At 39.4% G+C, this 26,723-nt stretch overlaps 1 protein-coding gene across 8 annotated transcripts in view; it reads right to left on the bottom strand.

Annotated features, from left to right (window-relative positions):
* The window catches only part of eml1 (EMAP like 1), a 43,900-nt gene that overhangs the window by 12,040 nt on the left and 5,137 nt on the right, over nucleotides 1-26,723 (bottom strand). For 3 of the 8 annotated variants that reach the window (XM_086094354.1, XM_086094349.1, XM_086094356.1), the window contains 7 exons: nucleotides 7,772-7,954; nucleotides 7,465-7,515; nucleotides 5,810-5,948; nucleotides 4,940-4,987; nucleotides 3,589-3,717; nucleotides 3,434-3,462; nucleotides 1,134-1,160 (listed from right to left, as the gene is read on the bottom strand). In XM_086094354.1, coding sequence (XP_085950480.1) covers nucleotides 1,134-1,160; nucleotides 3,434-3,462; nucleotides 3,589-3,717; nucleotides 4,940-4,987; nucleotides 5,810-5,948; nucleotides 7,465-7,515; nucleotides 7,772-7,954 — 606 coding nt within the window. Of the gene's footprint in view, nucleotides 1-1,133; nucleotides 1,161-3,433; nucleotides 3,463-3,588; nucleotides 3,718-4,939; nucleotides 4,988-5,809; nucleotides 5,949-7,464; nucleotides 7,516-7,771; nucleotides 7,955-22,731; nucleotides 23,288-26,723 lie in introns of those variants that run through there. The other 5 variants (XM_086094351.1, XM_086094353.1, XM_086094352.1 and 2 more) reach the window with 5 other exon arrangements.

The raw sequence follows: 26,723 nt of genomic DNA on the forward strand, positions 1-26,723 counted from the left end.
ACTTTTGGAATGTTCTCATTTAGAGAAGCAATTATTAATCGACAACTAACCAATTAACTCATTCACTGCCATTGACGGCTATAAACGTCAAAAATTCATTTGAACTATTTCTATTAGTTTAACATTTTTTTCCACTTTTGTTAACAAGAGTATGAAAACCTAGATTTTTTTTATTGTACATTTAGAACAGATATGACATGTGTGATTAATCGCGAGTTAACTAGTGAAGTCATGCGATTAATTACAATTTAAAAATGTAATCGCCTCTTGCCCCTATTTTTTAATAATCTTTTATTTTTATTTTTATGAATTTATGGCAGTGAATGAGTTAATTGCTGATAATTTTTTATCATCGATAATTTACAAGTAATTGTTCATGTAATCGTTTAGAGACCTTTTTTACTTAAAAATGGAGATCCTTAAGCCCAGGTTGGGAACACGTGGTTTGAATGGAAGAAACCTTTTCATAAACATAGAAACCCTTTCATCATTCTGAGAGTTGTTACATGCTGTAAATTGAATTCTATTTCTAAAATAATGCAGGAGCATCTAGTACTGAGCACGTCTTTCAAACATATTTGAGGAAACGTATTTGATAAGCTTCATCTTTAAGACAAAAACAAATTCTAAAAGCACAAGCAAACAAAAAAAAGGAGCTTGTTTGCAATGCACATATTTTTTTTGCAGTGGCGGATCTACAAGCTCTGAGCTCAGCGTGATCACAGAACTCAAACCGAGGGTGCCTGATTGTGTGTGCGTGAAATCTTTGTGTGGTTACTATGGTGACAGAGCGAAACATAAGGCAGACAAACACTCCAGCATTGCCTGAAGTGGAGCTGAAGTGAGGCGTTTGAGCAAGAGCAGTCGCGGTGGGACACAGTGAGTGCAGGTTAGATAAGGTGTCCGCGTTTGTTAATATGCTCTCAAAGCAATCACGCTAACACACTCACAGTTTAGTAAACCACTCCTTCACCTGTCTTGACAGCTCTCTGAGTGATCACGGGGATTTTTTTATTTTTATTTTTCTCGAAGGTCGTCCTTTTGAGTCCAGAGAGCTGTGAAGTCCCAGGTAGGGAGTGAGGGGAAGGTGAGGGGTATCTGGGAGGGAGGGGCCTTTAGGGGGAAGAGCATACCTTTGCAGTGTGTCACACGTCGCATCCCTTGTAAAGGTCACAGAGAGAGACACAAGCACCAGGTGAGGGATGTCATGGCTTGCTCACTTCCTGGTCTGTTATAACAGGTGAGCGCATGTTCTGACTCCCGCGTTTATCAACACAACTTGTACGCTGTGTGACCAACACACACTGTTTGTCACAATATGGGATAATGGTGGCGCCCATGTATACTCAAGCCAGTTAAATGTTTATCCTTCATTTATTTAATATGTACATATACAATTTTAATCCTGTGCTTTGTCAAGGGAAAATACGACACTGCAATACTTTATAAGAAATTGTGCCATATCGGGCTTCATTTAAATATTGACCTACAAAAAAATTGTTTTTGTGTTTTGTGTACCCCTCTAAAAAATTGTTTAGGGGTACACAAGTAGGTATACAGTTTTTATTGTGGAAAAAAATTGCATTACTAATGTACCCTGCACATTCTCTAATTGGCACCCACGGATTCACCTATTTGCCTCCCCTCCCCCTTTTTATATGTAATATGGGGGCCAGGTGGGTTAAATTCAGGTATTTGTGGAAAACACATATTGGAGGTTTTGAAGAATCTAATGGGTTTAAAAAAAAATAATAATAAAGTATATCAATGATTCTTTCCCACCAGAATGCATTTCAAAGGAGTGTCAATTATATGCGTACTATTAACGGGGGCTATTTACAGTACATGTTATCAACATTGCATGCTTTTGCATGGTCTGATGATCGTGGTGGCCATTCAACTGGCCCTTGTCAAAGACATTTATACAGAAGTTGAATAATGAACTCTTTCTACTTTTTCCCCTGCACACCATTTTAAGTTATACACTTACCAAAACAGTAAAACGCTGAAAAATTGGAATAACCATTTTTCCCCACAACGAGTTTGCCTGGGATTTTAGTGCAGATGACGCATTTTTAGAAATGTATTTTATGCAATCATAAAAAAATATATTACTGGAATACTCTATTACAATTTATGTCAGGTGAATCAGGGGGTAAAGTAAGTGTGAAAAAAGGCAGGAAGAAAGACAGAAAAGTCATGTCGCTCTACAGATCGAAAACATGCGAAGATAAACAAAAAAAAAAAGTTTACTGCTACACTCATTGCCATTATAGACTCCACATTAAGTAAGATTGCATTTAACATTGCGCTGGGAACTAATTTGCAAGACACAAAAATACTTTATTTCTTTATTCAATGTGAGAGACTATCTCCAGGTTTGGGCAAAAAATGGCCCACTGAGCAATTATATTATTAAGAGTCCTATCGTACTTGTTGCAAATAATTTAGCTTAACGCTGGTTAATCAAATTTGGTTTATTTATTTATTTATTAGTTCCTTAATTGATATATTGTAAATTAGGACTTTGCAATTAATCGAAATTCAATTACAATTTCAATTATTACACTCCACAATTACAAAAATTGGCACAATCGTAAACAAAAATAAAAGATTACTAATACTCAATTTTGAGTTGTTTAATTTATATATTTGCACCTTTTTATTTTAAACTGACTAATTTAATTAATCTTGTTTGGTCCAAAAGGAACTTGCATAATTATAGTGTTTCAAAGAAATGTCTTTGTTTTAATATTTTTTTATATGTTTAAACATTTTCTTGTTTTGTACCAAAAACAAATGATTGTCCTAATCGTGATTTCTATTATTACCAAATTAATCATGATTAATATTTTCTTCATAATCGAGCAGCCCTACTGTAAATAAAGTGTAAATTATTATAAATACTACTTTTTAAAACTGAGCTTGAATTATTATTTTATTTTTAAAATAAGCTATTTTACACTACATATTTTTTCAATTACCTCTGTAAATGATTGGCTCATCTTTCCACTTTAAAGCACAAAGGATGCACAATCCTGGTCTTGGTGCTTTTTTAGGTGCCGCAGTTCAATTTCCACAATGTTGGAGTTGGAAGGTGCGATCAATACACTTCTTATTTGATATCCAGTTCCATTGTAGTCTCTCTTGTTTTGTTTTGTTTTGCTATTGTGTAAACGCTAAAGCAACAAATGAAAGGCTCATCCTCAGTTTTTTTATGTTCTCTTAACAGCAGGCCTTTTCAATGAAAAATTATAACAAATATGCCAATGTTTAACTAAACAATGCAGGAAAGGCGCATCAAAAAAAAGACAACATGATGAAAATGGAATGAAATGTGTTGATGGCAAGAAGAAATGACTAAACAATAGCACAATGTGTGCATTGCCAAAGAATAGTCGTTGCCACAAAGTAACAAGAAAACAGCTCTTACCTGCATTGAACACCGGATCCCTCTGCTTGCTGCAAAGTAAACGAGCAAACTGTCAATCAGCGCCGTTCCTGCACATGTTCGGCATGGACATCTTGTTGATTTGGCTGAAGGTCACAATAAAGAGAGCTCGCTCATGTGTCAGAGACATTTGTTACCTGTCACTTCTTTTGCCGCTGGAATTGCTGCCCGTGGACCCGGCGCGGGTTCGGTTGCCCTTGGAGTCGCCCGAATCTTTCCGCGTGAGAGACCCAACATGCTCATTAGAATTGGCTCTCCTCACCGTGCTGGGGGGGACGACAGATGGGCAGTGAGGAGAAGGGTTAGACTTTATTCAGTGATTATACATCGTCAAGTCAAAATCACTTCTTTTTTTATTATCTTGGCTTTTCTGACTTGCAGTTAACTCATTTGTTCCCAAAAAAATAGAAAAACGTTATATTTTAAATATTGCCATGGTCCCAAAAACGTTTTTATAAGTCTTTTATGTTTTTTTTTTATAGCGCATACCTGATGAGGTCGCTTAAAGCAATGGTAGTTATGACAACAACAAAAAACGGCCAGCAGATGGCAGTAGAGTATAAGAGATCAACCTGGGCCATGTTGCAAAAAGCTCATTCCCCCACTGTTCTAAACAGATTTGTGAATAATGATGAAACTTGGCTATATTCTAATGCTAATTGCTGCAAAACGGAAACAGATACAAATGTACTTTTTTTCCCTGATGACAGAAGATACTCTAATCTTTCTTTTGGTATGCTTTTTTATAGCAATAGAACACAATATTCTGTTGGCCTTGCAAAATCAGTCAAAATCCAGTAAAACAGCCGGGAGCGAAGGGGGTTGCTTCAGGGGAAATGGCTGGGAGTGAATGAGTTAAATGCGTGGCCTACATTTTGGACTAAGTTTGAAATTAAAGGGCTACAAGTTTATTATAGGTTGCTTTTCTTGTTTCAAAAATATCTTAATATATTTAAATTTTGGTCACAGTACAACAGCATAAATGGTGTGAAAACCAGAATATAAAAGGGATTCATTAGCTGGCTTTTTGACTCCCCTGTAGATGGCCTTGCACCAGTTAAACGTGATCAATTGGGCCGCTTGGCAGCCGGGTTGTTCAACACAATAAAAAGACTCCATCAGCAGTCCACTGGCCAGGCGGCCCAGTCGGTCACCTAATCCATTGACATTCAAAAACAGTCAGTCCTTTTAGGAGTGATTTGTTTGCTATGGGACAGAATGAAAAAGATGAGGAGAAAAAAAAAAGCTTTTGTCGGCTGCGTTAGCCACGGGAAAAATAAATCATACTCATTGGACCACATGGTAGCGTAGAAGATGCATTTTAAGTACCGTACAATTATGAAACTGATTACATGTGAATATTATCAGTGCATGGAGCATGTGAACAACAAATAAAGCGTTAAAAAGTATGTTACTGTCATGATTGGAGATTGATGTCATAAAAGCGGTTAAGTCATGTTAGACTCAGTAACATGTTGACACGCTCACCTGAGCAGCGGTGACAGAATTCTGGATGGCAGAGACAAAGGAGACAAACTGCACATCTTATTATAAGGTGACAGGCTGTACATTGGCTGCGTGGCATTTGGTGGGTCACAGAAGGGACATCATTGGAAATACAAATGACGGGAATGGACCACTGAGAATTGAAGTCAACATTCAACACATTTGTTAAAATTAATGATCTTGTCTGGTTAGGTCTTATTCCCTCAAGAGACAACCATGAGCCGCTGAAGTGGAGCCGTAGTTAGAAAATTTGAAATGAACCATCAAACCTCCAGCAAGAAATGTAGGCGTCCCCCAAAGCGCCCATTGGTGAGGGGAGTAAAGTTTTCCATCCTCTTATTAAAACCAATTGCAAGTTTGACACTGAAAACAAACAGCAATAGTAACGTAATAAGCAACATAGTGGAAAAAATACAGAACTAGGTGAAATTCCTTTTATATTTCAATCAAACATCTGTCAATTTGAAATTGAGAATAAAAAATTAAAAAATTCAATCTCTGGTTACTGAAATAAAAGTGTTGTGTTAATCTCATTATGGTAACGACATCAAGGGATGGTAGACACTTATTGTTCCCCTGATGACATTTGTGCCACGATTATGCCCGAACACACACACATACTGTACTCGCACTATTGCTAGGTTTACGAGCCTTGTTAAATGTCAGTAGCTTCGGCTGACAAAGCAATAGATGGGAAAATTGATGGGAGGTATGATAAGACATGACGAGACCTTTAAATGTCCAAAGACAAGTAAAACACGATCCTACAACCGGGATAAAGCGGCCCCTCTACAGTCAATTAATTTCACCATCACAAGGGAATTTGATTAATATCCTCTTTCATTTGCTCACCTTCTGGTGGATGCTGTGCTGGTGTCCTTCCTGGATCCAGATCCAGAAGGGGAGGGCAGAGTGCCACCGCCTTTCTTTGGTAGGATGGTCCCGTTGTTCACGGAGGATCTTAACGGCAAAGTGGCAATCATTGGCCGGGCTGGCAAACGAATCAGAATAAAACAACATTACAAAAACACACTTATGTTTTTTAAATCACAACTACAATAAGGATTTACTGAGATTGTGTTTTGTGCTTTATGACAGAACTGGGCTAAACACTTCCTGTGGCAAACAATGAGAAAGTAAAAGAGCATCGATGTGACTTTGGCATAAGGCGCTACGCTAGCTGGCCAAGGTATAAATAAGCGGCAATTAGCTACGGCTGACAACATTTGGTCGGCATTTACCAAAGTTTTGGACAAACAAACAACAGAAAAACGCAACAGAATAGTGTAGTGGAAAAAGCAACACGTATTTAAGTGAAAACTATGTACACACACAGACGCTAACGCCATTCTAGCAATGAGAATATTTGCCCGGCTAACACCTCACTATTCGCTGGCTATCGCCATGCTAGCAACAAATGAAAGGGAATTTGGAAAATTGGACACCGGACCTGAGAGACGAACTAGCTTAGCGCTAGCTAGGATGAGGCTTAGTAGCAACGTAGATAGATTTAATGAGGGACCTAAGAGAAAAAATATTTTTTGTTCTGTTGTTGGCCAGAATATGGCATTTTTAAAGCCAGTTGTTTTAAACTAACTAAGTATGTTGCCACGCAGGTGTAGGCTGCACTTTGATGTTTCTGTTTGAATGAGATTAATTAAATATGCTTTTCTTTACATATGATCACGGTAAAGTGCTATATAAGCGCACTCCATTTACTGCATTGATCAAATTGGATTTTTCATTTGTTGGACTAAGATCATAAAAAAATAAATTCCGTTTTACTTCTCAGAACATTGTTCTGTGTCAAGCAATTTCAAAAATCCCCCATGCACCTTCAGCATACAGTGTATGCACGGACAATCTTTAAGTGATAACAACAACACAAAAGGCGCATGCGCACACAAACACATACGCGTGCCAGAAGTCAAGGCCAGAATTTAAAAGCCAAGATGCAGCTTTTTCTGCAGTGATAAATATTTAATAGACAGTTTCATGGGGCAGACACTCACACTTGTACCGCTATCATCATTCATGCAGTAATTACGCAGCAGGTGTAAACAGCGAATTGTCCTTTTGTGGTACGTTATATTTTTAGGCAGTTTTTCTGCTGCCCAGTAGCTGGAAAAAAAAGCCCCAAGTCATCCACCAGGTCTAAATCCAAACAGAGAATCTCTACTCAGTCATCTTGTAGGCCCAAATGAGCATAACAGCATCCTCTCAACTTAAAGTATTGTTAGAATGTAATTTCTTGAAATAAAATTACGCCTTAGTATTCTTTGTCACATTACCGTTGCTGACACTCAGAAATGACAAAAGTATGAAATGTGTCTATTCAGTGCATAAAAGCAAAACAATTCAAGCACAGTACATCAGACAGTGTGTTACAACAGTAAGTGTGTTTATCAACGTGAACACAATTTGACACTGTTCTAGCAGGCAGTGATAGAAATGTGCTCCCTCATACAAAAGCCACCAGGTCTAGTTGGTGCAGACAGTCGACCTACCTGACTTCCCAACATGGCTGTCTGCCGAGGGAGATTTTCTCAAAGCAGGTTCTACGCACATGACGCACAATACATACCACAACACAACTCAGTCCAGTGGAAGGAGAGCAACAGAGTGAGAATAGCGCTGGGAGATATGAACTTTTCCTCCACAAAAATAGTTTTCCTGATTTAAATTTTTTTTTTCTTTACCACATTTTTTTTTTAAAGGATTCCCAAAAATTCCTGACAAGTAAACTTAAATGTACCCAGATTTAACAACAGTTGAAATCATTCAGTCTCGTGCTGTGTGCTTGTTAACGTTCACCTTTGGTGGGCCCTCGACGTGAGCTCATGGCCTGCTGCTCCTCAGACACGTTGAGCCGACGGACCACGTCGGCCAGAGCGGACTTGAGCAGCTGGATCTCGTCCTCCTGCATCTGGACCCTCTGCTCCAGGGAGGCGATGCGGTCGGTGACCTCCATGCTGCTGGATGCTGACGCGCTGTCATCTGCAAAAACACGGCGAGCTGCTGTCAGACACTCAGAGTGGATGACATATTCTTCACTTTATACTGTAGGTGAAAATCCTCGCTGCACTAGAGACCATATGGGAAAAAAAATCTTATAGTTTTACGCATTTCCCATCATTTGAACACATTGCAAGTCATTCAGACAAACTTAAATACATTTTAGAAATGCACCAAATGAATAGAAGTGTGAGGTCTGGGTGTGAACTGTGGTCGACAGCGTTGTGTTTATATGCTTTACTTTTCTCCCAGCATCCAGCTGAAAAAATATCTCTGCATCTGTGGCTCTCCTTTCCCACATGCGAGGGCATTACAGTAAGACAGTAAAATTACCATAAAATTATCTCTAAGAATCACACGTTTCCATGATATTGTGAGACTTTGCGTGATAGACCAAAATGTTTTTTTCCATGCCGTTACCAATACTTACTATTCAAGGAGACTGATATTTGGAGCCGATATAAAATTTCAGAAAAAGGGAAAAATACTGGCATGAAATTTTTTAAAATACAAATTCCAACTCTTCACTTTGTGTTTATTGAATTTATATATATTTATTTCTATATTACTTTTCAGATTTGCAAAAATGTTTTTTATTCATCTTAGACAAAAAGAACAACTTCAGAGAGCGCCATAGTATGTCTTACTAAATGAAAACTTAAACAAGTAAATAAAACTCCTTATAGTTGTCTACAGTAAAAAAAAATTCTTCCAAAATTTCAAAATAACCAAAATGTTAAACTTTCATGTATCTTTGTTTTGCTATCAAACAAAAACAAAAGATGCCGAGAGTTCTTATAAAGTTAACTCAAAATGTAAATAGTTCCCTGAGGTCAAAACAGTTTTAAATGGATCTATTATAGACTGTCGGATTAAAAACCAAAAAAAACCACAAAAAAAAACAACTAATAAAGAAGCAGATACCATATCTGTCAAAATGCCAAATATCGGTGCCGATAATTATCGGTCAATCCCTAAAATAGATACAGTATGCTGTACCAAAAAAGCCCTACAATGTAGCAGGTTAGGAGGTAGGTAAATTTGGATTACAGCAGGGGAACACTGTAATATTAGTATATTTTGTTCATGAAGATGAACAAAAAAAGCGGGAGAGAGAGCCATGGGGGTAAAAAAAAAAGAAAAAGATTTTCATTATATTTATTTTTATTATATTTAAACATACACAATTGCCACCTCTGACTCCCTGATAAGAGACAGTCCACTTAATCAATGCACGCACACACACACACACACAATGACTTTGATCAAATATACATGTAAATCACCGCTGTGTTTTCCCAGCAGACTTGCAATAACAGTCAGATGAATAATGCATGAGATGCGTTGGACATCTGCGGCATGTGCGTTCTCTGAGGATTTGCCCTTAAACCAGGACCGCCTGCTCAGATGATGGAAATGCGAGGGAGCTCTTGACTTGGTAAATAATGTTGTCAAACACTTAAATAAAACATTGCTTTGCTAACGAAAAGAAACATGGGCTATGTTGATCTGGTGTTGTTTCACGCAGATACATTTTCTATAGCGCTTGTCCTCATTTGGGTAGCGGGTAAATTGGAGTCTATCCTAGCTGACTTGGGCAAGAGGCTGGGTACAACCCGGACTTGTTGCCAATCGCAATCAGCACAACTCATTAGAATAATTAGAAAAGTACAAATTTAATTGGGAGATATTAATAGCTGAATAAATTAAATTGCAGTTCAATTTAAAATTTTGATCTAATCTTAGACAAGGGGTCCTCAATTATAAGTCAACGACATCCAGAATGTGTATAGCATGCATAATTTAGTCACCAATTTACTTCTTTACCAAATATATTTATTTTCACATCAAGCTATAAGACTGTTTCTAACATTGCATATGTTTTGAACAGTGCCTGAAAATGGATAATCCAGCCATCCATTTTCTATAACGTTTGTTCTCATTTAAGTTTTGGAAGGCTAACTCGGGCTGACCACAAATTTAGAGTAATAAATTAACCTAACGTGCAAGTTTTAGGAATGTGAGGAAGCAGGAGAACCTGGAGAGAACCCATGCAAGAGTGGGGCAAACATGCAAATTCCATACAGGAAATGTAATCCAAAACTACACAAACAAAAGAGTTCAAAACGCTTTAAAAAAAAAAATCTGCTATACGTCTGAATGTCTGTCAAATACCAAAAAGACTCCCCGAAACCTGAAGAACATTGTCACAAAACAAACTCAGATTCATAGAGAAATTTTCACTCAACATCGACATCCAGAAATTCTCTCCCTTTGCTAAAAATAAACCGCGCTCACCTGAGGTGCGTTCTTTGAAGCAGTGCCTCTTCATGTTCATTTGTGAATATGACAATCCCAAGATAGAGCTCCAACTATCTAATGAGCATCTGCCCCCGTCTGCTCCCAGCGAAAGACTCACAATAGTATCGCTGGCGGAGCGGTACAAAGATGGATTGTCGCAAAAAAAAACACAAGCCATTCGCCGAGCATCAACGCTTGACACCTGCCTCTCATTCAAGGAAAGCTTAAAACCTAACACACAACACAGCCACGTGACAGAACCCAATATAAGGAATGTTCCTAAGGTTCAGGGCAGATATATAAATATCTGTGCAGTCGCCATCAGTGATGTGTCACTCTCCATTTAACAAAAAATCCATCAGCATGCACAACCCTGGGACACCAGTGTCTCTCTTTTTCAATCCAATGAACCCACATTATTACACCACACCCAAGCAAGCTGACTGCAGACAGTGCAGCGTCAATGACATCATTTCTCTCTGCCCCGATCCTTTCTTGAAAGAAAGGACAGGTCACACACATCCTGGACTATTATTTGCATCGTTATTTGATATTGCACACATCCATCATCTCCTTGGATAAAATGTGAACAAGCACTTGAAAGTTGACGCATCCATCTTCCCATCATTGAACAAACAAAGAAGCACTTTCCTGAGTTCATGCACTGACCTCACTCTCATCAATAATTGAATTGTGGAGCGTACGCATGTGTTCTGATCCATTTCCCCTTTCAGCACTCTCAGTATCAACAACAAAGGACTACAATGTCTTAATCGCCAAATGCTGTGGTAACGCACAGGAAGCATTTTTCCATTTTGGCCTGGGCTCGTGCTATCATGGGACATCAGGTTATTACAGCTACTGAAAATGCAAGTGCTTGATACACCCTTCTCGGTGGGAATACTTTCTCCAACATTAGGAAGACAAATGGAGAGTGATGCCTTTGGAAACAGGCTGTGACAACACGAAGACAGTATATCCTGTTTTGTAGTTACAGGAAGGGACTGAAATCCTCTTCTATATATCATTGCAAGAAGTTTTAATTTGTCAAGGTAGAGTTCTCCCATCAGTTTAAAACAAAAGGTCAAAGAGTAACATTGGCTGGTTCATTGATGCTAGTATGGAACTGATCATATTTTCACAAGGAAATTAAATTTCAGAAGAGACATCAGAATCACTGTCAGTCCACACATCTCCTTTCAGCCAGCATTACATTAAGATGGCAAAACTGTTTTTCCTTTGGCCTTTTGTGACACTATTCTAGTGTTAATTTCTAGACTAGACTGGACTAAAACCCTCATTAATAAACAATAACTGGGACTAAATCGGTATTGACTAATGAAGACGAGACAAAAATGTACTTCACTTAATAAAAACTGGACTAAAATCTAGTCATGTGACACACAGTGCCCCCCCCCCCCTTTAAATCTGCAGATGGTGAGTGCAATATGCACAAAAACATAAGGTGGATTCACGGTTAAACAAAAAAAAGTAAATTATAGTTATAACTTTAATCCAACGGCTATAACGTTCCAAAAACAATGTTAATCCGACAGCTAACTAATGCTGGTGAAGTTGCTAGCTCGTAGCATGGAGCCATAGTGTTGCCATTTGTTGATATACTGTAATTGTGTGTTGTTTTTCATCAAAAAGATGACAGAATTTTTTTATGTGAAATAGTTTTAAATCCAAAATGTTCAACATTATCTGCTGACATAAAAATATACAGGGGTAAAATGATTGTCTTGACTAAAACTAGACTAAAACATTGACAGTTTTTGCTGACTAAAAGTAGATCTAAAATAAAGACGAAAATGCTAGATTTATAGTCGACTAAAAGTTGACTAAATAAAAATGAGATGAGGTTGACTATGATAAAAACTAACAAGTGTGATTGAAACTGGACTAAAACTAAGACAACATTTTAAAATTTCTGATAAAATTAACACTAAACTATTCTGTCCCAAGCCATGTTTGCCACTTTTACTACTTTGTTTTAGTACATTAGCTGCTTTTTGTTCCCCTTCCAGTATGCTTGAAATGATTCTCAGTTAGAACAGCTGATATTGACCAACTTTTGCGAACAAATTACTTTGGTCTGGATTGCCTGTGAGTGGCGTTGTGTATTTTAAGTCTATATGTGTGTTGTTCGTCCAGAAGGAGCCCTGAATGAAGTGTCTCACGTCCAACTAACTCGCTGCCATATGCATTTAACTCATTCACTGCCAATGACGACTAAAGACGTCAAAAATGTATGTGAACTATTTCTATTAGTTTAACCATTTTTCTTTTCATTTCATTTTTTATGAAAACCTATATTTTTTATTGTACATTAATAACATATATACAATTATCATGCGATTAATTACGATTAAACGCCCCTTTTTTTTTTAATTAGGCCCGTCAGACAGTAAAAATTTTAAAATTGTAATTAATCATATGACTTCACTAGTTAACTAACGATTAATTCACAAATTTTATATCTCTTCTAAATTTACAATATTTTTTTTTCTAGGTTTTCATACTCTTGTTAGCAAAAGTGGATTTTTTTTTTTAACTAATAGAAATAGTTCAAATGAATTTTTGACGTCTATAGCCGTCAATGGCAGTGAATGAGTTAACTTGTGATCACGAGTGTTAGCTGTAGCTAATGTTGTATTGGTTCACTTATTTTATACTTGTGCGACAGTTAATCTTAAAGACTGGCATGCAAGAGGTGCATCAGACGTGGCATTTGTCCTTCTCTATCATCAAGAAATGTTTTATTGTGAGGATGACCCAAAAGATCAGCAGTTAGTTTTCTGTGCTTCCAGACGGCTCTGCTGGACAGAGGCTTACGAAAGCTATTTATAGACAAGAGATGGCCAACAGGAAGGAAAGCCACAACAGGCGACCTTGATTGGCATTAAAGAGTCAAGCAATGGAGATTGTGATGTCTGAAGCGTGTTTTTATGTCAGAACCAGAAATTGGGGAACAGAGACAAGTGGATGGAGAGGTCATAAAGAGAGTAAAGCGTGAAGGGAGGGCGAATGAATCCCATGTGGCATCATATACCGACCTTCCATGAGTTTGTTAAAGCCTCGCTTCCTTCCACTGACTGCATCCTTCCTGGGGTCAGACAAAAGGTAAACTGACAGCAACTTCCCCACACACACACACACATATCCTTCAAAGTTGGCACATCGGAATCAAAACAGAAGACGATACGGCACGTTTCCGCCATTACCTTTTATCTAGAGTAAATAGCAATAGTAAGCCACTTAAAGCTTTGATGCAAAAAAATCCTAAGAGTTGGTAGAGTCAGTTACTGTAACACAGAACACAAACAAGGGGATTCGCTCAGCAACCAGGGATTATGCAGGATATGCCATTTGTGACTGATACCAATTTTCTAGGGGTTTGGGAGTAAAGTAAGTAAGGATTTGAATTTCAATTGAGTTTCAACACTCTCTTGTGAGCAATTAAGAGAGCTGAACAGCGGTGAAGAGAGTAAAATGGTTCAAATATTTAAGATTGGGCTTATTTGTTCTCCCTTTGTTCTTTGAAATTGTTATTTAAAGGGAAGCCAATACAGAAACATTTCTTGACAATAAAATGTTATATTTGACCTCACTACTCTAAACATGACATTCTGGTTAATATTACATTTGTAGAATATGAGTTACGCAGCAAAATCCAGCCGTTTTTATCCATCTCAGCGGGCGTCCATTTTGCCACTTGCTGTCGATTTAAGATGACATCACAGTTGCTCAGGGCTCAAGCAACGACCAATCACAGCTCACCTGTTTCCTGAAGCTCAGCTGTGATTGGTTGTTACCTGAGCAACTGCGATGTCATCTTCACTCGACAGCAAATGGCAAAATGGCCGCCTTCTGATATGGATAAAAACTGCTGGATTTTGCTGCTTAACTCATATTCTACTAACGCAATATTAACCAGAATACTGTATTTAGACTAGTGGGGCTGCATAGAACATATTGTCGCAATTTTTTTTTTTTTGTCGTTTTCCCCCTTGTGTATTTTAAAACTAACATTTTGTCTTAAGAGGGTGAAAACAAGGCAGTTAAATATGAATGCTTTCTGTCTATTGGGATGCCATGCCAGACCATGAGCTAGGCTACCTTCCAAGTGGGTGGGAAACAGATTGTTATCATTTTATTTACATAACTAGAATGCCACTAAGTAGAGCACAGACTACCACCAAGGTTGAACTGGGGAAAATAAATACTGTAGTGGTGGAGCAAATTTAGGGTTGTTATGTCATTTGCTTGTTAGCAGGCGTAAGACGGTAACAATAGGCATAGTATTTTGCATTACAGAACGAGTGAATGGTTATATTGTGATTCAAATGGTAAATATATTTTAAAAATAAAATACATATTTTTTTTTTTTTAGAAGATGCCTATGGGAGCAAAGGTTTAAAACCCCGTTCAGCAACCATCAGTTCAAATGTGATATACAAGTTACACCGCAACTTGAATTACAAAATGTGACAAAATGGAAATAAACAAGAGACACTGGTCTTACTGCTGTGTGCCGATTTAAGAGGAGATTCAGACCAGAGAGGCATAAGTCAAGCTTGACAGCGGTTCCAGGCACCAACACAAATGTCTCTGTCAAACTCAACCTTCTGCCCACATGAAACGAGCCTTTGTGCCCTAGTAACAAACACCCAAAACGAGAGACAAGACATTTGTTCCGTTCCATCCAGCGTTTGTGTGAACCGCTGTTTGTTCCGTCCACTTACACTGTTGTTATGGGAAACGCTCCCAGTGCCAGACACTGTCAGCACACTGAACATCAGCCAGCAGTACTTCCACCATCTGGAGTGTTGCGAACATACAGTGGCGCTGTTGGGTGCAGACACCCTTGTTACACAACAGCATTCAAAATTGCCATCTTAGTCCAAAGTCAAGAGATTTCCTTTGAACATGCTGTGTTCGATGACTGTCAACTGGCAGCCTAACTAGCTGATTTAATATTCATGTGACCCTAGTATCCAAGAGTACAAAATGTATTTGTTTGAAATATTATTCTATGCAAGAGCTATTTGCATTGAGTGGCCCAGTTGGTGTGTGTTTATCCAAAATACTCATGATTCACTTGTTTTCAGCTGGATGTGATTATCGGCGCAGGCTGACTGAGCTCATTTGAAAGAAGAACACACACAAAAAAGAAATAAGGGTTTTCCATTGCCAAAAAAAAGCCCATTTAGGTGAATCATAAATATAAAAAGCCACAGATGTTGCTGGCCTACTGGCAATCATCCTTCAGTAATGATGTTTGGATTGTTTTCAACCGGTATGATTTACACACCATAATAAAATGGAAGTCTCTTTTGCATAATTTATGTAATGGCTGCATGAATGTCCATCCGGCCTAAAATAATAGCATGTAAATAAAACTAGCCAACTGAGCAACACTGCAACTGTTCATTCATAATTTCATTATACCTCATGACCCAATTAGGCGTGTCTTCCTCCCTCGCATCTCTGCACCTGTGTTCTTGATTAATCTATTTTTAATGGACTTTCTAAATGGGACCGTTTCCTTTCCCCCTCTCCATATGTTCGAAACAGGCGGAACACGCAACCAGACACGCACTTGAATCGGAGGGTTCCCACTTTCTTGATGTTAGAGGACAATTAGGGTGCAATTGGGATCTGCACTGCAGGAACACAGAGGTTAATTGTACCCGTTTGGCTTGAACCTGAAGAGATGCAGAGAGCAAATCAGACGTATACGCTTTTTGAATAGATAGATGCAAAATTGCCACATTCTGGTTCCGTATTAAAAAGGCAGAAAAAAATGGCGATTTTTACAGGCAGTGTTAAAAGGGGCTGCCATCAGTGACTAAAAATAATTTATTTGGGATTCTGTCAACTGCTTGATTTATTACTCATAGCCTTCCCCCCACCGCAGGTACAAGATGACACTGCTGAGAATATCTAGTGTTACCACGCAGAGTGCTTTCTTTTTCTGGCTCTTTCATGATATTTATATGCATGCATGACTTCTTGCTCAAGGACTGAAGAGCACACAGACACACATTGAACATTACGCTTTTATTCCCACATACATACAATCGTGCAGTCGCTATATTTCAACGCAGAGGCTTCCACGTTCCTACTTTGCATGCATGATTGTTTTAGTGGGTCAGACGATGAGGCTGCACGAATGTGTGTCAGTGCAGGAAAAGGCGAGAGTGACAGAGGAAGAACACTGAAAGCAGAGAAGGAGAAAGAACAAATGGCTTCCTCTGAAAAGCACCTACTCACCAAGAAGCCCCTTCCAATGACCATCCAATAATAAACATGTTCAATAGTCGGCCCCAGCCCATTTTGGATCCTATGATCGAGACAAATACACTCCTGACACATCTCAGACATAAGGATCATGTTATAGGACAATCGGCATGGGTCAATATTAGACGGGATGAAGGTATGAGCAAAAATATCACAGTGTTAAAATGACAGCTCTACAGTGTCCTTTTTGGAAATATTTGGCTAAATAAAACCTTTTCTCCCCCATTGAACGCAATGTATTTTTAGTTCTAAACAACATATAGAATATTGGGTACATTAAGAAACATATTAAGCTCAAATAAATGATAACATTCTCCTGTTTTAATTCTTCTTAGCATGTCTTTCATCACTGGTGAGCTATTTTTAGAACTGCGCGATGGACTACTCATGTTGTCCTTGGGGCTAACTAGTACCCACTGGCACCATGTTTTAATTTATTTTTGTTAAGGACAATGCACATTGATCAAAAGCCATCAGACTGTTTTGTCTAACCTCCCTGCATCCCCAATCCTTCCTTCTCTGTTCACCGATAAAAAAAAAAAAAAGATAAATAGAGACGGTTAGTCTACTCAACTCTTCAAGCAGCCAATCATATTGGCCGCTGCTTAGGAGTCCACTTAAAAAAAGAAAAGAAGAGCTCATTACCAGTGACAGACAGTATTAGCGGTTATTGAAAACCGTCAAACCAGTAATCCGCCCGTGCCTGGTCGGGCGTTTGAGGTCAGGAAAGGGAAATAAAAAATTCTTAATGCGTGTACCTGACCTTAGACGTACAGCCCCAATACAGGCCAGCTTGCTCCACCTGACCTCAGACAGCATTTTTTAAACCACTAGCTGCATAGTGTGCACCTTTAATGAGCACACACTGTCACTCTGTGTAAGTGTTAACACATTGGCTCGCTGCCGTAAAAGTGAAAAGTGCAGCGTGAACTCTTATCAGGAGCAAAAACAGCAGAGCGAGATAAGAGGAGAGTGGGTGGAACTGTTGTTTATCCTCTAAAGTTGAACGCCTTAGGGCAGAGGTCACTAACCCGTGAGCACCAGGTAGCCCCCAAGGACCACATGAGTAGCCGCAGGTCTGTTCTAAAAATAGCTCACCAGTTAGATGCTGTAATTTTGGGGTGTTGCTAATCTTAAAAAAAAAAAAAAAGTGTCAGAGCTATAGCTGACCGTCTTTCAGTAGGTATTAAAAATAACAAAGTACTTTAAGCTAGAACATTTTCCCAAGATCAAACACAGTGCATAAAAGAGCGATAATGAGCGTGAAGGGAAAATGAGGAAGAACAAAATGTCTGCAAGCGAAAGCAAATGAATAACTGATAAGACAAAGTATGAAAATTTGAAGGGAACTTGGGAAATTTGTGAGTGCATGTATGGCTATAGACAGCTAAAAAAATAAAAAATAAAATAAAAAACAGTGGTATGAGCACTCACAGACGCTGGACTAGAGGAAATCGATGTCAGACATCGAATGAATCAGCAGTCGTGGAGGAGACACGCCAGATCAAGTCGATATTTGTCAGAATGCTGTGCTGGTGCATATTACAGATAAATAACGTCAGAGAAACACAAGCACATTTTTCAATTATTCAACTGGAATCGGCCTTAGTTTCCACTTTAATTGTCTAAATCTGTCCATAATAGAGCAACCTCAACAAGGCTACATAAATCAAACAAATAAAACGACTACGCAAACGGGAGTGACAATTTGGATCCAAACCGCAGAAATGTGAAGACAATGGATGCTAAACTTGGCTCTTCAACCCCTCGGGGTGTTTTGCTGGCATAATATCCAGTCCTCCTCCTCCCTGCCGGGCTCAATTGGCTACTGCCTTTGGTAGCGTGAGTGGGGGGATTTAATCCTAATCCATGTACACGTGCCATCATCAGACATGCTTTTGGGACCAAGGCCGAAGAAGGGTTGCAAGATGGAGTGTGTCAAAATATCCTTATTTTGCAAGAGTGGGAGGTGGGAGTCTCTGCTAATGTGCCTGTGGGTGAACTGCATGGAGCACGGAGATAAAGGGATGTCTGATCCACATTTAGGCACACATTATCGAAAAGGTGAACGGGAGGAATGAGAGGGAGTGGATTTGATCAAATTCTGGTAAACAGTGTCATCTCGATAAACATGAAAACCACTGATGATTTAGTGTTTCAAATGCTGCATTGTCTTATTAACAGTACTTTGTCTCCAAATCAGATAGAAAAATGTAGCGTACATAAAGGGAATTAGAACAAAATGAAAGAGAAGCGCCGCACAAAGCTCACCACGGAACCATTCACATTTTGTACTGGATTAGATGTGATGTGTTTTTCCACATTGGCCTTGATGGATATTTGTGCCATTCTAATTAAATTATGTTGCTTTAAAACAATGTTCCTATTTCTATAATTGCAACTTGGCTGTACTGTAACTTATGCCACAAATAGAAACAATAAACGTAGAAAGCTAGATAAATATATATGAGCTTGGTGGCACAGTGAAGAGTGGTTAGCACATCTGCCTTACAGCTCTGAAGTCTGGGTTCGAATTCTTCCGCCCATATTCCCAAAGACATTTTTCTTAGGCTAATTGGAGACTCTAAATCAGGCGTCGCCAAAATTGGCCCGCCGCCAATTATATCTGGCGCGCCAGATGACAATGAAAAAAACTAATAATTAGGGATGTCACAATAGTCAAGGTATTAAAAGTTCCTTTATATCATCAGTTGTAAATACAGGCATCCGATTGGCTGCATAATCCAGGTGATGATGTCACAGGCCAGAGGAAGCTATGCAAAAAAAAAAAACACACAAAAGGCAGCCGTTTACACTAAGAGCTACATTAATCTTTCCATAAAAAAAAAAAATCTAGAGAACTAACGTCAATTGAAGCATACGTCGATTATGAACACTTTGATCGCACTTGGCGGCCATAAATCCCTGCTCTAAATTGTCTAAAGGTGTGAAAGTGAGTGTGAATGGTTATTTGACTATATATTCCCTGCAATTGGCTGGCAACCAGTTCAGGGTGTACTCTGCCTCTCGCTCAAAAACACCTGGAATAGTAAGAAATTCATTATTTAATCAATCCTGAAAAGAGTTTAGTATTTTGTAAATGGTGAGAAGGGCAGAAGGTCATAAACCAAATCAAAAACTACAAATCCTGCTCGCTAATAAGAGAAAACGAGTAATTTGCATAAAACAGCAGATAAAAACAAACTCCTATTTCCGCACAATCACAAAAGCTATCCGCACTTGAGCAGATCATGTAAAAAAGCAGAAAGGCAAATCGCTAAATGACTAACTTAGTCCATGAGATGAAATCAGTGTCTGTCTCTGCCTGAGTGTATAATGAGGCTAATTTTCCCTTGGCGTAAGCTAGCGAGCTAGCTCTGACCTCCTGAGGACAAAACGTGCAGCCTGCGTGTGTTCCTGCCGTTTAGCTGACCTAGTCTCTCAACATTAGTGTGGTTGGATGCTCCACAACACATGGAGCTGCAGAGAGGGAAACGGATGACATCGTTGCATTTTGGTCGATGATGTCACTCTGGCCTGGAGGCCCAACACTGACACACAGGCTTACTCAAACAGACCTGCAATACATTAAGAAGTCAGAGTAACGAATAAGGAGCTACTCCTCTTAGTAGTGGAATTTAAAAAGGGGAATTTGTGTAGCTCATCCCAAGGGTGGTTGATGGGCTTCTTCCTGCCTTGCAAGAAAAAAAAAAGAGGCCCCGTCACCAAACATTATTCACAAAACTGTTACTACAGCAAAAACGGTCTATAATACATCAGACAAGCTTGGCACCAAAACCTTTTCACCTGTCACCAAACCACTGAGCCTCTAAGCCAATTATGATGCTACAAACAAGTGCTTCCTGACCCTACAGTGTAATTTACAGGAAAGTTCAGTCGGTCATTTACTTAAAGCTTGACGTAAAACTATTTTAACATTACATTACCTGTTTTTCCGGTCAATCGGCACAATTAAGTTGCAGTACTTGAAATTGTTCTTACATTGCTCATTACATACAAAACTATCATGTGAGCAAAAGACAAACATATCAAATGTCCGACGTGCTTGGATAATAATGTAAAACCTCTGTCAGTCACTTCCGTGTCCAAGAACACGCCCACCAGCCACAACATGAGGCACAACAACTGTATCAAAAATAATGTCTTTCAAACAGACATGCTTTTCCTGTCGAATTTGGCCTGCTCTGACCAACCAATCAGAGAACAGAAAAATTATTATGTTATTGTGTACCGGCAAGCTGGCCCTATGGGGAAAATTTGAAAAGGGGTTGGTTTGCAAAACAGTCAAACTGCTGATAGTTCAAGTTAAATCTGCCAAAAAGTCTGAATTGTGAAGGCCCTGGGCAGATTAGGATGACATGGAGGCTGAAATCTGATTGGACAAAAAACATTTTATAAATCCAACATCCACATACACGTAATGGAAGCAGCTCAACCTAAATGTTTCAGTACCCCAATGAGCAAGTACCCCAAAGTGGCCCTTTATAGCTGCTCGCAGCTCTAGTTAGGGCCCGAGCAGTGACAGCTGTGAGGTCCCTATTGTTTCGGAATTAATTCTTCTTATTATTATTCCCTGCAAACGTTCAAAATTTTAAGACCCTGAACATGAACAAAAACTCACCAAAATTTGCAAACACATCGGGCCTGTGATATTTTAAAGTTGCCAAATGCGAGTACAAAAAAATGGGTCTGGAGCGCTCCCTACAGAGGTTTAACAGAACCCTGTCCCGACATGTTCGACCTATGACTATGAAAATTGGGTGGCACGAGTAGCACCCCGAGACAAACAAAAATTACTTTGGTAGCTGTAGCCTAAAATGAACAGGAAGTGAGGTATGAATTTCCAATTTTGGTCCACTTTTGCATATTTACAGGTGTCATACTTTCATTCCCTTGTCGTAGACCAGGGCTGGACAAACTCAGTCCAGCAGGTTTTGGAGGTTTCCCTCTTCCAACACAAGCTGATTCCAATCAACAGTGATCATTATCAGGCTTATGCCGAGCTTGCTGATGAGCTGATCATATATCAGCTGTGTTGAAGAAGGGAAACTTCCAAAACCTGCAGGACTTCGGTCCTCGAGGACAGAGTTTGCCCACCCCTGTCCGAGACGGTTAAGCCGACTGACTTCAAACTTGGGCTGTACCATCTCAACATCTGAGACAACATCAGGAAAAAACAAACAAAAGTTTTTGACGTACTATATGACGAACGAATATATACCATACCAGTACATCATATACGATATGACGAATTATTGAAACAAATAATGTAACTGTAGGTTGGCGCTTCTGATATTGTTTATGCCAGCAGAGAAGGCCCTGACTAGTAATAACTACAATTAAGTTGAAGACTCCTTCATGACTTGCGTCCTTAAATAGGATCACTCCCTCGCACTACAAACACTATTGACGTTTTCATTATCCAGCAGTGTCCATTGCGTTAGCCCGTTAAACGAAACTGATCATACTCAAGGCAACGTCATGTCGGTATATCATCATAGCAACAAGCCATCCACAACATTGATTTAATGCTCTAGGAGGGGACACTGACATTTTGTAGTAAGTGGAACTAATTAGAAAACATAACATGTCCCACATTAAAGGAGTCGAGCAAGGGTTCCACATGAAAAGGATGAAGATGTAAGTGTGGGAGAATGAGTCATCAACACAACAACAGATTTAAGTCCATCTGCCACAAACGTCCCTCAGTTTGTTGGGGATAATCCCCTTTGTGCATGTGCTGCGCCAGCACTCCAATACATCCTTGACTGCTTCTGTCGTCTTTAATATTGTCAAGCAGTCAGCCATAGCCGAGCCGAGGCTCAACTTTTCGGAACTTGCATCTTGCTCTGGAATAAATCTTTTTCAAAATGATGTCATATTGATGCGTCATGCTGCCTCCCCTTTTCCCTGAATCACCGGCTACCACCCCGCAACCTCCGCCCAGTGGACACATCATTGCTGTCCCACACGCACTTTGTTGATTACTGCTTAGCTTGGACTTGAACGGAATGTGGCCCACGAGAAACTCCCTTTTGAATGTTTTTCTCAGCAGAGGTCAGTCAAGCTAACCCCAACTATGACGTGTCAAGCCCAGAGGAGCGTCATGCAGAAATGGTGAGATTGTTTACCATTGCAGAACTGCAGCAGCGACGAGGTGTCATACAAGCTGCTGTAGCTGGAAAAGCCGTCCTCCATTCTCAGACTCTGCTCCACTTCCTCTGCTATCCGCCGCCTCTCTTCTCTTCTCTGTCACTTTCTCTTTCTCCGGTGACTCCCTTTGCTTAGTTTATCTTTTCACTTGGCTCTCCCTCCATTCATTCTGTGCGGGTCAGGCTCCCTGGGTGAGTAACCATGGCAACCCATTCACTTGCGTGAACTCCAGTTCCCTCTTCTTCTTCCTCCACCTTGTGTCACATAGGAAACATTCAAATTAAATAAAGAAATAAAAACTCCAAGAGGAGGCTCTTTCCCTGAAGACTGACTGGACTGAACTGACAGAAGTTCAAGAGGTTGTTTTTCTTCCTTCTCCTCCTCCTCTTCCTCTCTGTTCCTCAGCAGCTGTGCGCTCTCGATCTCCAGCAGAAAAACAGCTTGAAGGAGCGTTTGAGTGTGCAGAGGCGTTTGCTCCGTGGCTGTGCGCTTATGTGTGTGTTTAGATAATGCTCGGGAGAGCCCAGCCTTTCCCACTGTCACACAGCACAGGCGAGTCAGAGCTCAAGGGGGCGGGGCTTGTGGGATGGCTCGTCCCTCCTCTCTGCTTGGTGATTCAGATTAAGGTAGAGCAGATGAGAGGAAGGGGAAAATGAAACTAAATGAAGGGATTTTTTTTAAGGTCGGTTTTGAACCTTGCTCCAGTGTTGCTGCTGTGTATAAAAAGGTACTGAAAAGGTAATCGTCAGCCTTCAGAAGATTATATAACAAAGCCGTAAGAGATAGCGATACAACTAGTACAGTGGTGTCAAAGTCCGGCCCTCGAGGGCCTAAGTCCTGCATGTGGTAGAGGTTTCCCATGTTCAACACAGCTGATTCATATTTAAGCTCATCAGCAAACTCTGCAGGAACCTGATAATTATCCTGATCATTGAATCAGGTGCGTTGGATTAGAGAAACCTCGAAAACATGCAGGATCTTGACGCATGTGCACTAGTACATAAACTAGCCCAAAAAACAATGTCAGATCATTTTAGACTCAACTCAATTTTATTTGGCAACAATAAGTTATTACCAAAATAATACAAATACTAAACGTTACACATTTCATGCAATCCCAAAAACGTATTAATACGTTTTTATGCCAGAGCATATAGAAGGCGTTGATGCAGCTTCTGACCTGAAGAGGTTGCTTAAAGCAATGGTAGTTATTACCAAAAACGGCCAGCAGGTGGCAGCAGAGTATAAGAGATCAGCCAGAGCCATGTTGCAAAAAGCTCTTTTTCCCCAGTGTTTTCAACAGATTTGTAAATAATGATGAAACTTAGCTATATTCTAATGCTAATTCCTGCAAAACAGAAATGGATACAAATATACTTTTTTCCTGATTAAAGAAGAGACTCTAATCTTTCTTTTGGTAGGTTCCATGTTTTTATAGCAATAGTAGACAATATTCTGTGGGCCTTGCTAAATCAGTCAAAATCCAGTAAAACGGCCGGGAGTGAAGGGGGTTGCTTCAGTGAAAATGGTTGGGAGTGAATGAGTTAAGGATGGAAACAACTCTAGTGTATCTTTCCCAAGCTCAAAGGGGTCTTCAAGGGGATCCACTGTGAAGGACCTGGCTGCAGGACCTAAAAAATCCTTCAAGGACTGCGTGAAGACTTCGCAAAAAAAAAAAATAATTCTGGGAAAGTGTGTTACTTAGAAAGGTACATTTCAGTTTGGATATAAAATCTATCTTTTGTGACACCAGTGCTGGAACTTTTCGGACATATTTCGATTATCTCAAGCTTGTATTAACCGGTAGAGCCAATTTCAATTATTGGATTTCATGTGTATGTTTTTTTTTTTTTTTAGTTATGCATCTTCAAACACAAAAAAGGTGAATTGTGTGAACAGCTGACATGCTAACTAGCCACTGAGATGCCGATATCTCATGTCGTTAATCAATTTGATGATCTAAGTCTAATGGCGCGCCAATTTCATTTCACGCAATGGCAGACATATACAACTTATTAATATTTAAAAAAAAATATTCATTAATGTTTCACAGGCTCTGTACAGTAAGTGTTGACTTTAAACATTGTCGATTGAGGAATGAATTCTGATTGGACCGATTTGATTATTTTTATATATATATATATACACCGATGCCCATGTCGACATGGCTGGAGAGCCATAACTTAGCATACGTAGCACCTTCCAGACTGAAAGGATTGGGGGTGACATGAGGACAGGACAGCACGCCTATCTAAGTCACATTTGCACTCGGCAGCCAAACGTTCAAGCGGTACATTTCCGGGGTCGCCGCCCGGCCTCATCGAGATTACCATTCTGTTTCAGTCTGTCTGTGCGTCTTATCGGCTGTTGCAGACGTCGCAAAGGCTGAGGAATCCTTAAAACAAGGACAAGAGGTGGGAGGGAAGAGTGAAAGGGAGAGTGGGGAATAGAAGAAAGAAAGAAATGGGATAGAGGGGGAGGGGAGCATGGAACAGGAATAGAGAAAGCGAGCTGGGGGGGGGGGGCAGGAGCAAATTAAAAAGTGAGCAGGGAGCGAGTTTATTGAGGGGAAAAGGGTTTGAACTGTGTGCTTCTTAATTCAGACTGGGGGTGCGTATGTGCACACAAGAGGGGGGGTAGTACTGCATTATTTATAATTCAAGCTTGCTTGGAAAAATAATCAAGTAGACACTCTCTGTGGCATATTATGTTATATTCCAAGACGCTGCTGATAAATCACACAAAAGAAGCGTTAGAGTTAAAATGGCTTAACATCTAAGACCTGGCTGCACTTTGAGATGACTTAATGTTCTTGCACAGAGAAAACAACAGCCACATAGCAAAAGCAGCTTTCACAGTGGTTGTTCAAAGGCTACCGTACTTCTTTGAGCTTGTCTTTTAAAAGTATCATACTCGCTTAACATGACTGCATGTGCTCTGTTTGGCTACCACTCTTTTCTCCGACTTCATCATCCTCCGATTTTTTATCAAACATGAACAGACGACAGTCTAATCAGTCACAAATCAGTATTGAGCAAGAGACATTGTTGGCATCGGGCCGAAACCATCCATATCCAAATGTGGTAAAGTTTATCTTTTTTTTCCCACAAATTAGTACTATGATCAGTTCCCACATGAACAAAACATTTTTTTTTTGTTTCCTGAAAAAAAAAAAAAAGCATGGTTTTGGTTAGAGATGAAATGATTCCACTTGACACCAACAATACAAGACTGGAAGCTATGCAAGGAATAATTTAATTTATTAGTAATTAGTCAATGATTTTTATGTTTTCCATCCAGTAGAAAGACTAATTGCAGCAGATTGAGACAACATGTGACTGGTTTTATAGTAAAAATACTGGATTAGGGTGGAAATTTCATAATTCCTACAGTAATCACAGGGAGAGAAAAAAATCAATTATCCCTATGGTTTCAAGTTTGAAAGCATTCTACACCAATCTTCATATTTGACAGACAGTTAATCAAATAACTAGGGGGAACCCCATAAACACAAATTTCTCAACTCTTTGTTTCTCTCTCTCTGAATGTTCTGAACTTCTGCTTCCAACTCAACTTCCCATAGATGCTGTTGTTCAGAGAGTAAACACAATTGACGGTGCTTTTTGCTGATTGCAGCCAATTCGAAGACACACTTCCTAATCGAATCTCCCGTTGTAGGATCACAATTACATATTAATTGGAAAAAATAACGAAAAATCCCACATGATCTTCAAACAATCATATGTATAGGGAATCAATTATCCACCTGACACGCAATTGGTCAGAATTAGGTGATGCAATGAAACGTGCTTTAGAGAAGTAATGATTTGAAATATTAGCAGTATAATGTAAACTGCAATTAAACTATACCCAAAATAAAACAGATTGTGAAATGAATACCTCTCTAGAATTTGTGATATAACATTTGTATCAAATCTCTTTATTTATTTATTTTTACAAGTGGTCCTAA

Source organism: Leptonotus elevatus, chromosome 14 (genome assembly GCF_054856555.1).
Source record: "Leptonotus elevatus isolate MCC_2025b chromosome 14, RoL_Lele_1.0, whole genome shotgun sequence".
Classification (NCBI taxonomy): Eukaryota; Metazoa; Chordata; class Actinopteri; order Syngnathiformes; family Syngnathidae; genus Leptonotus; species Leptonotus elevatus.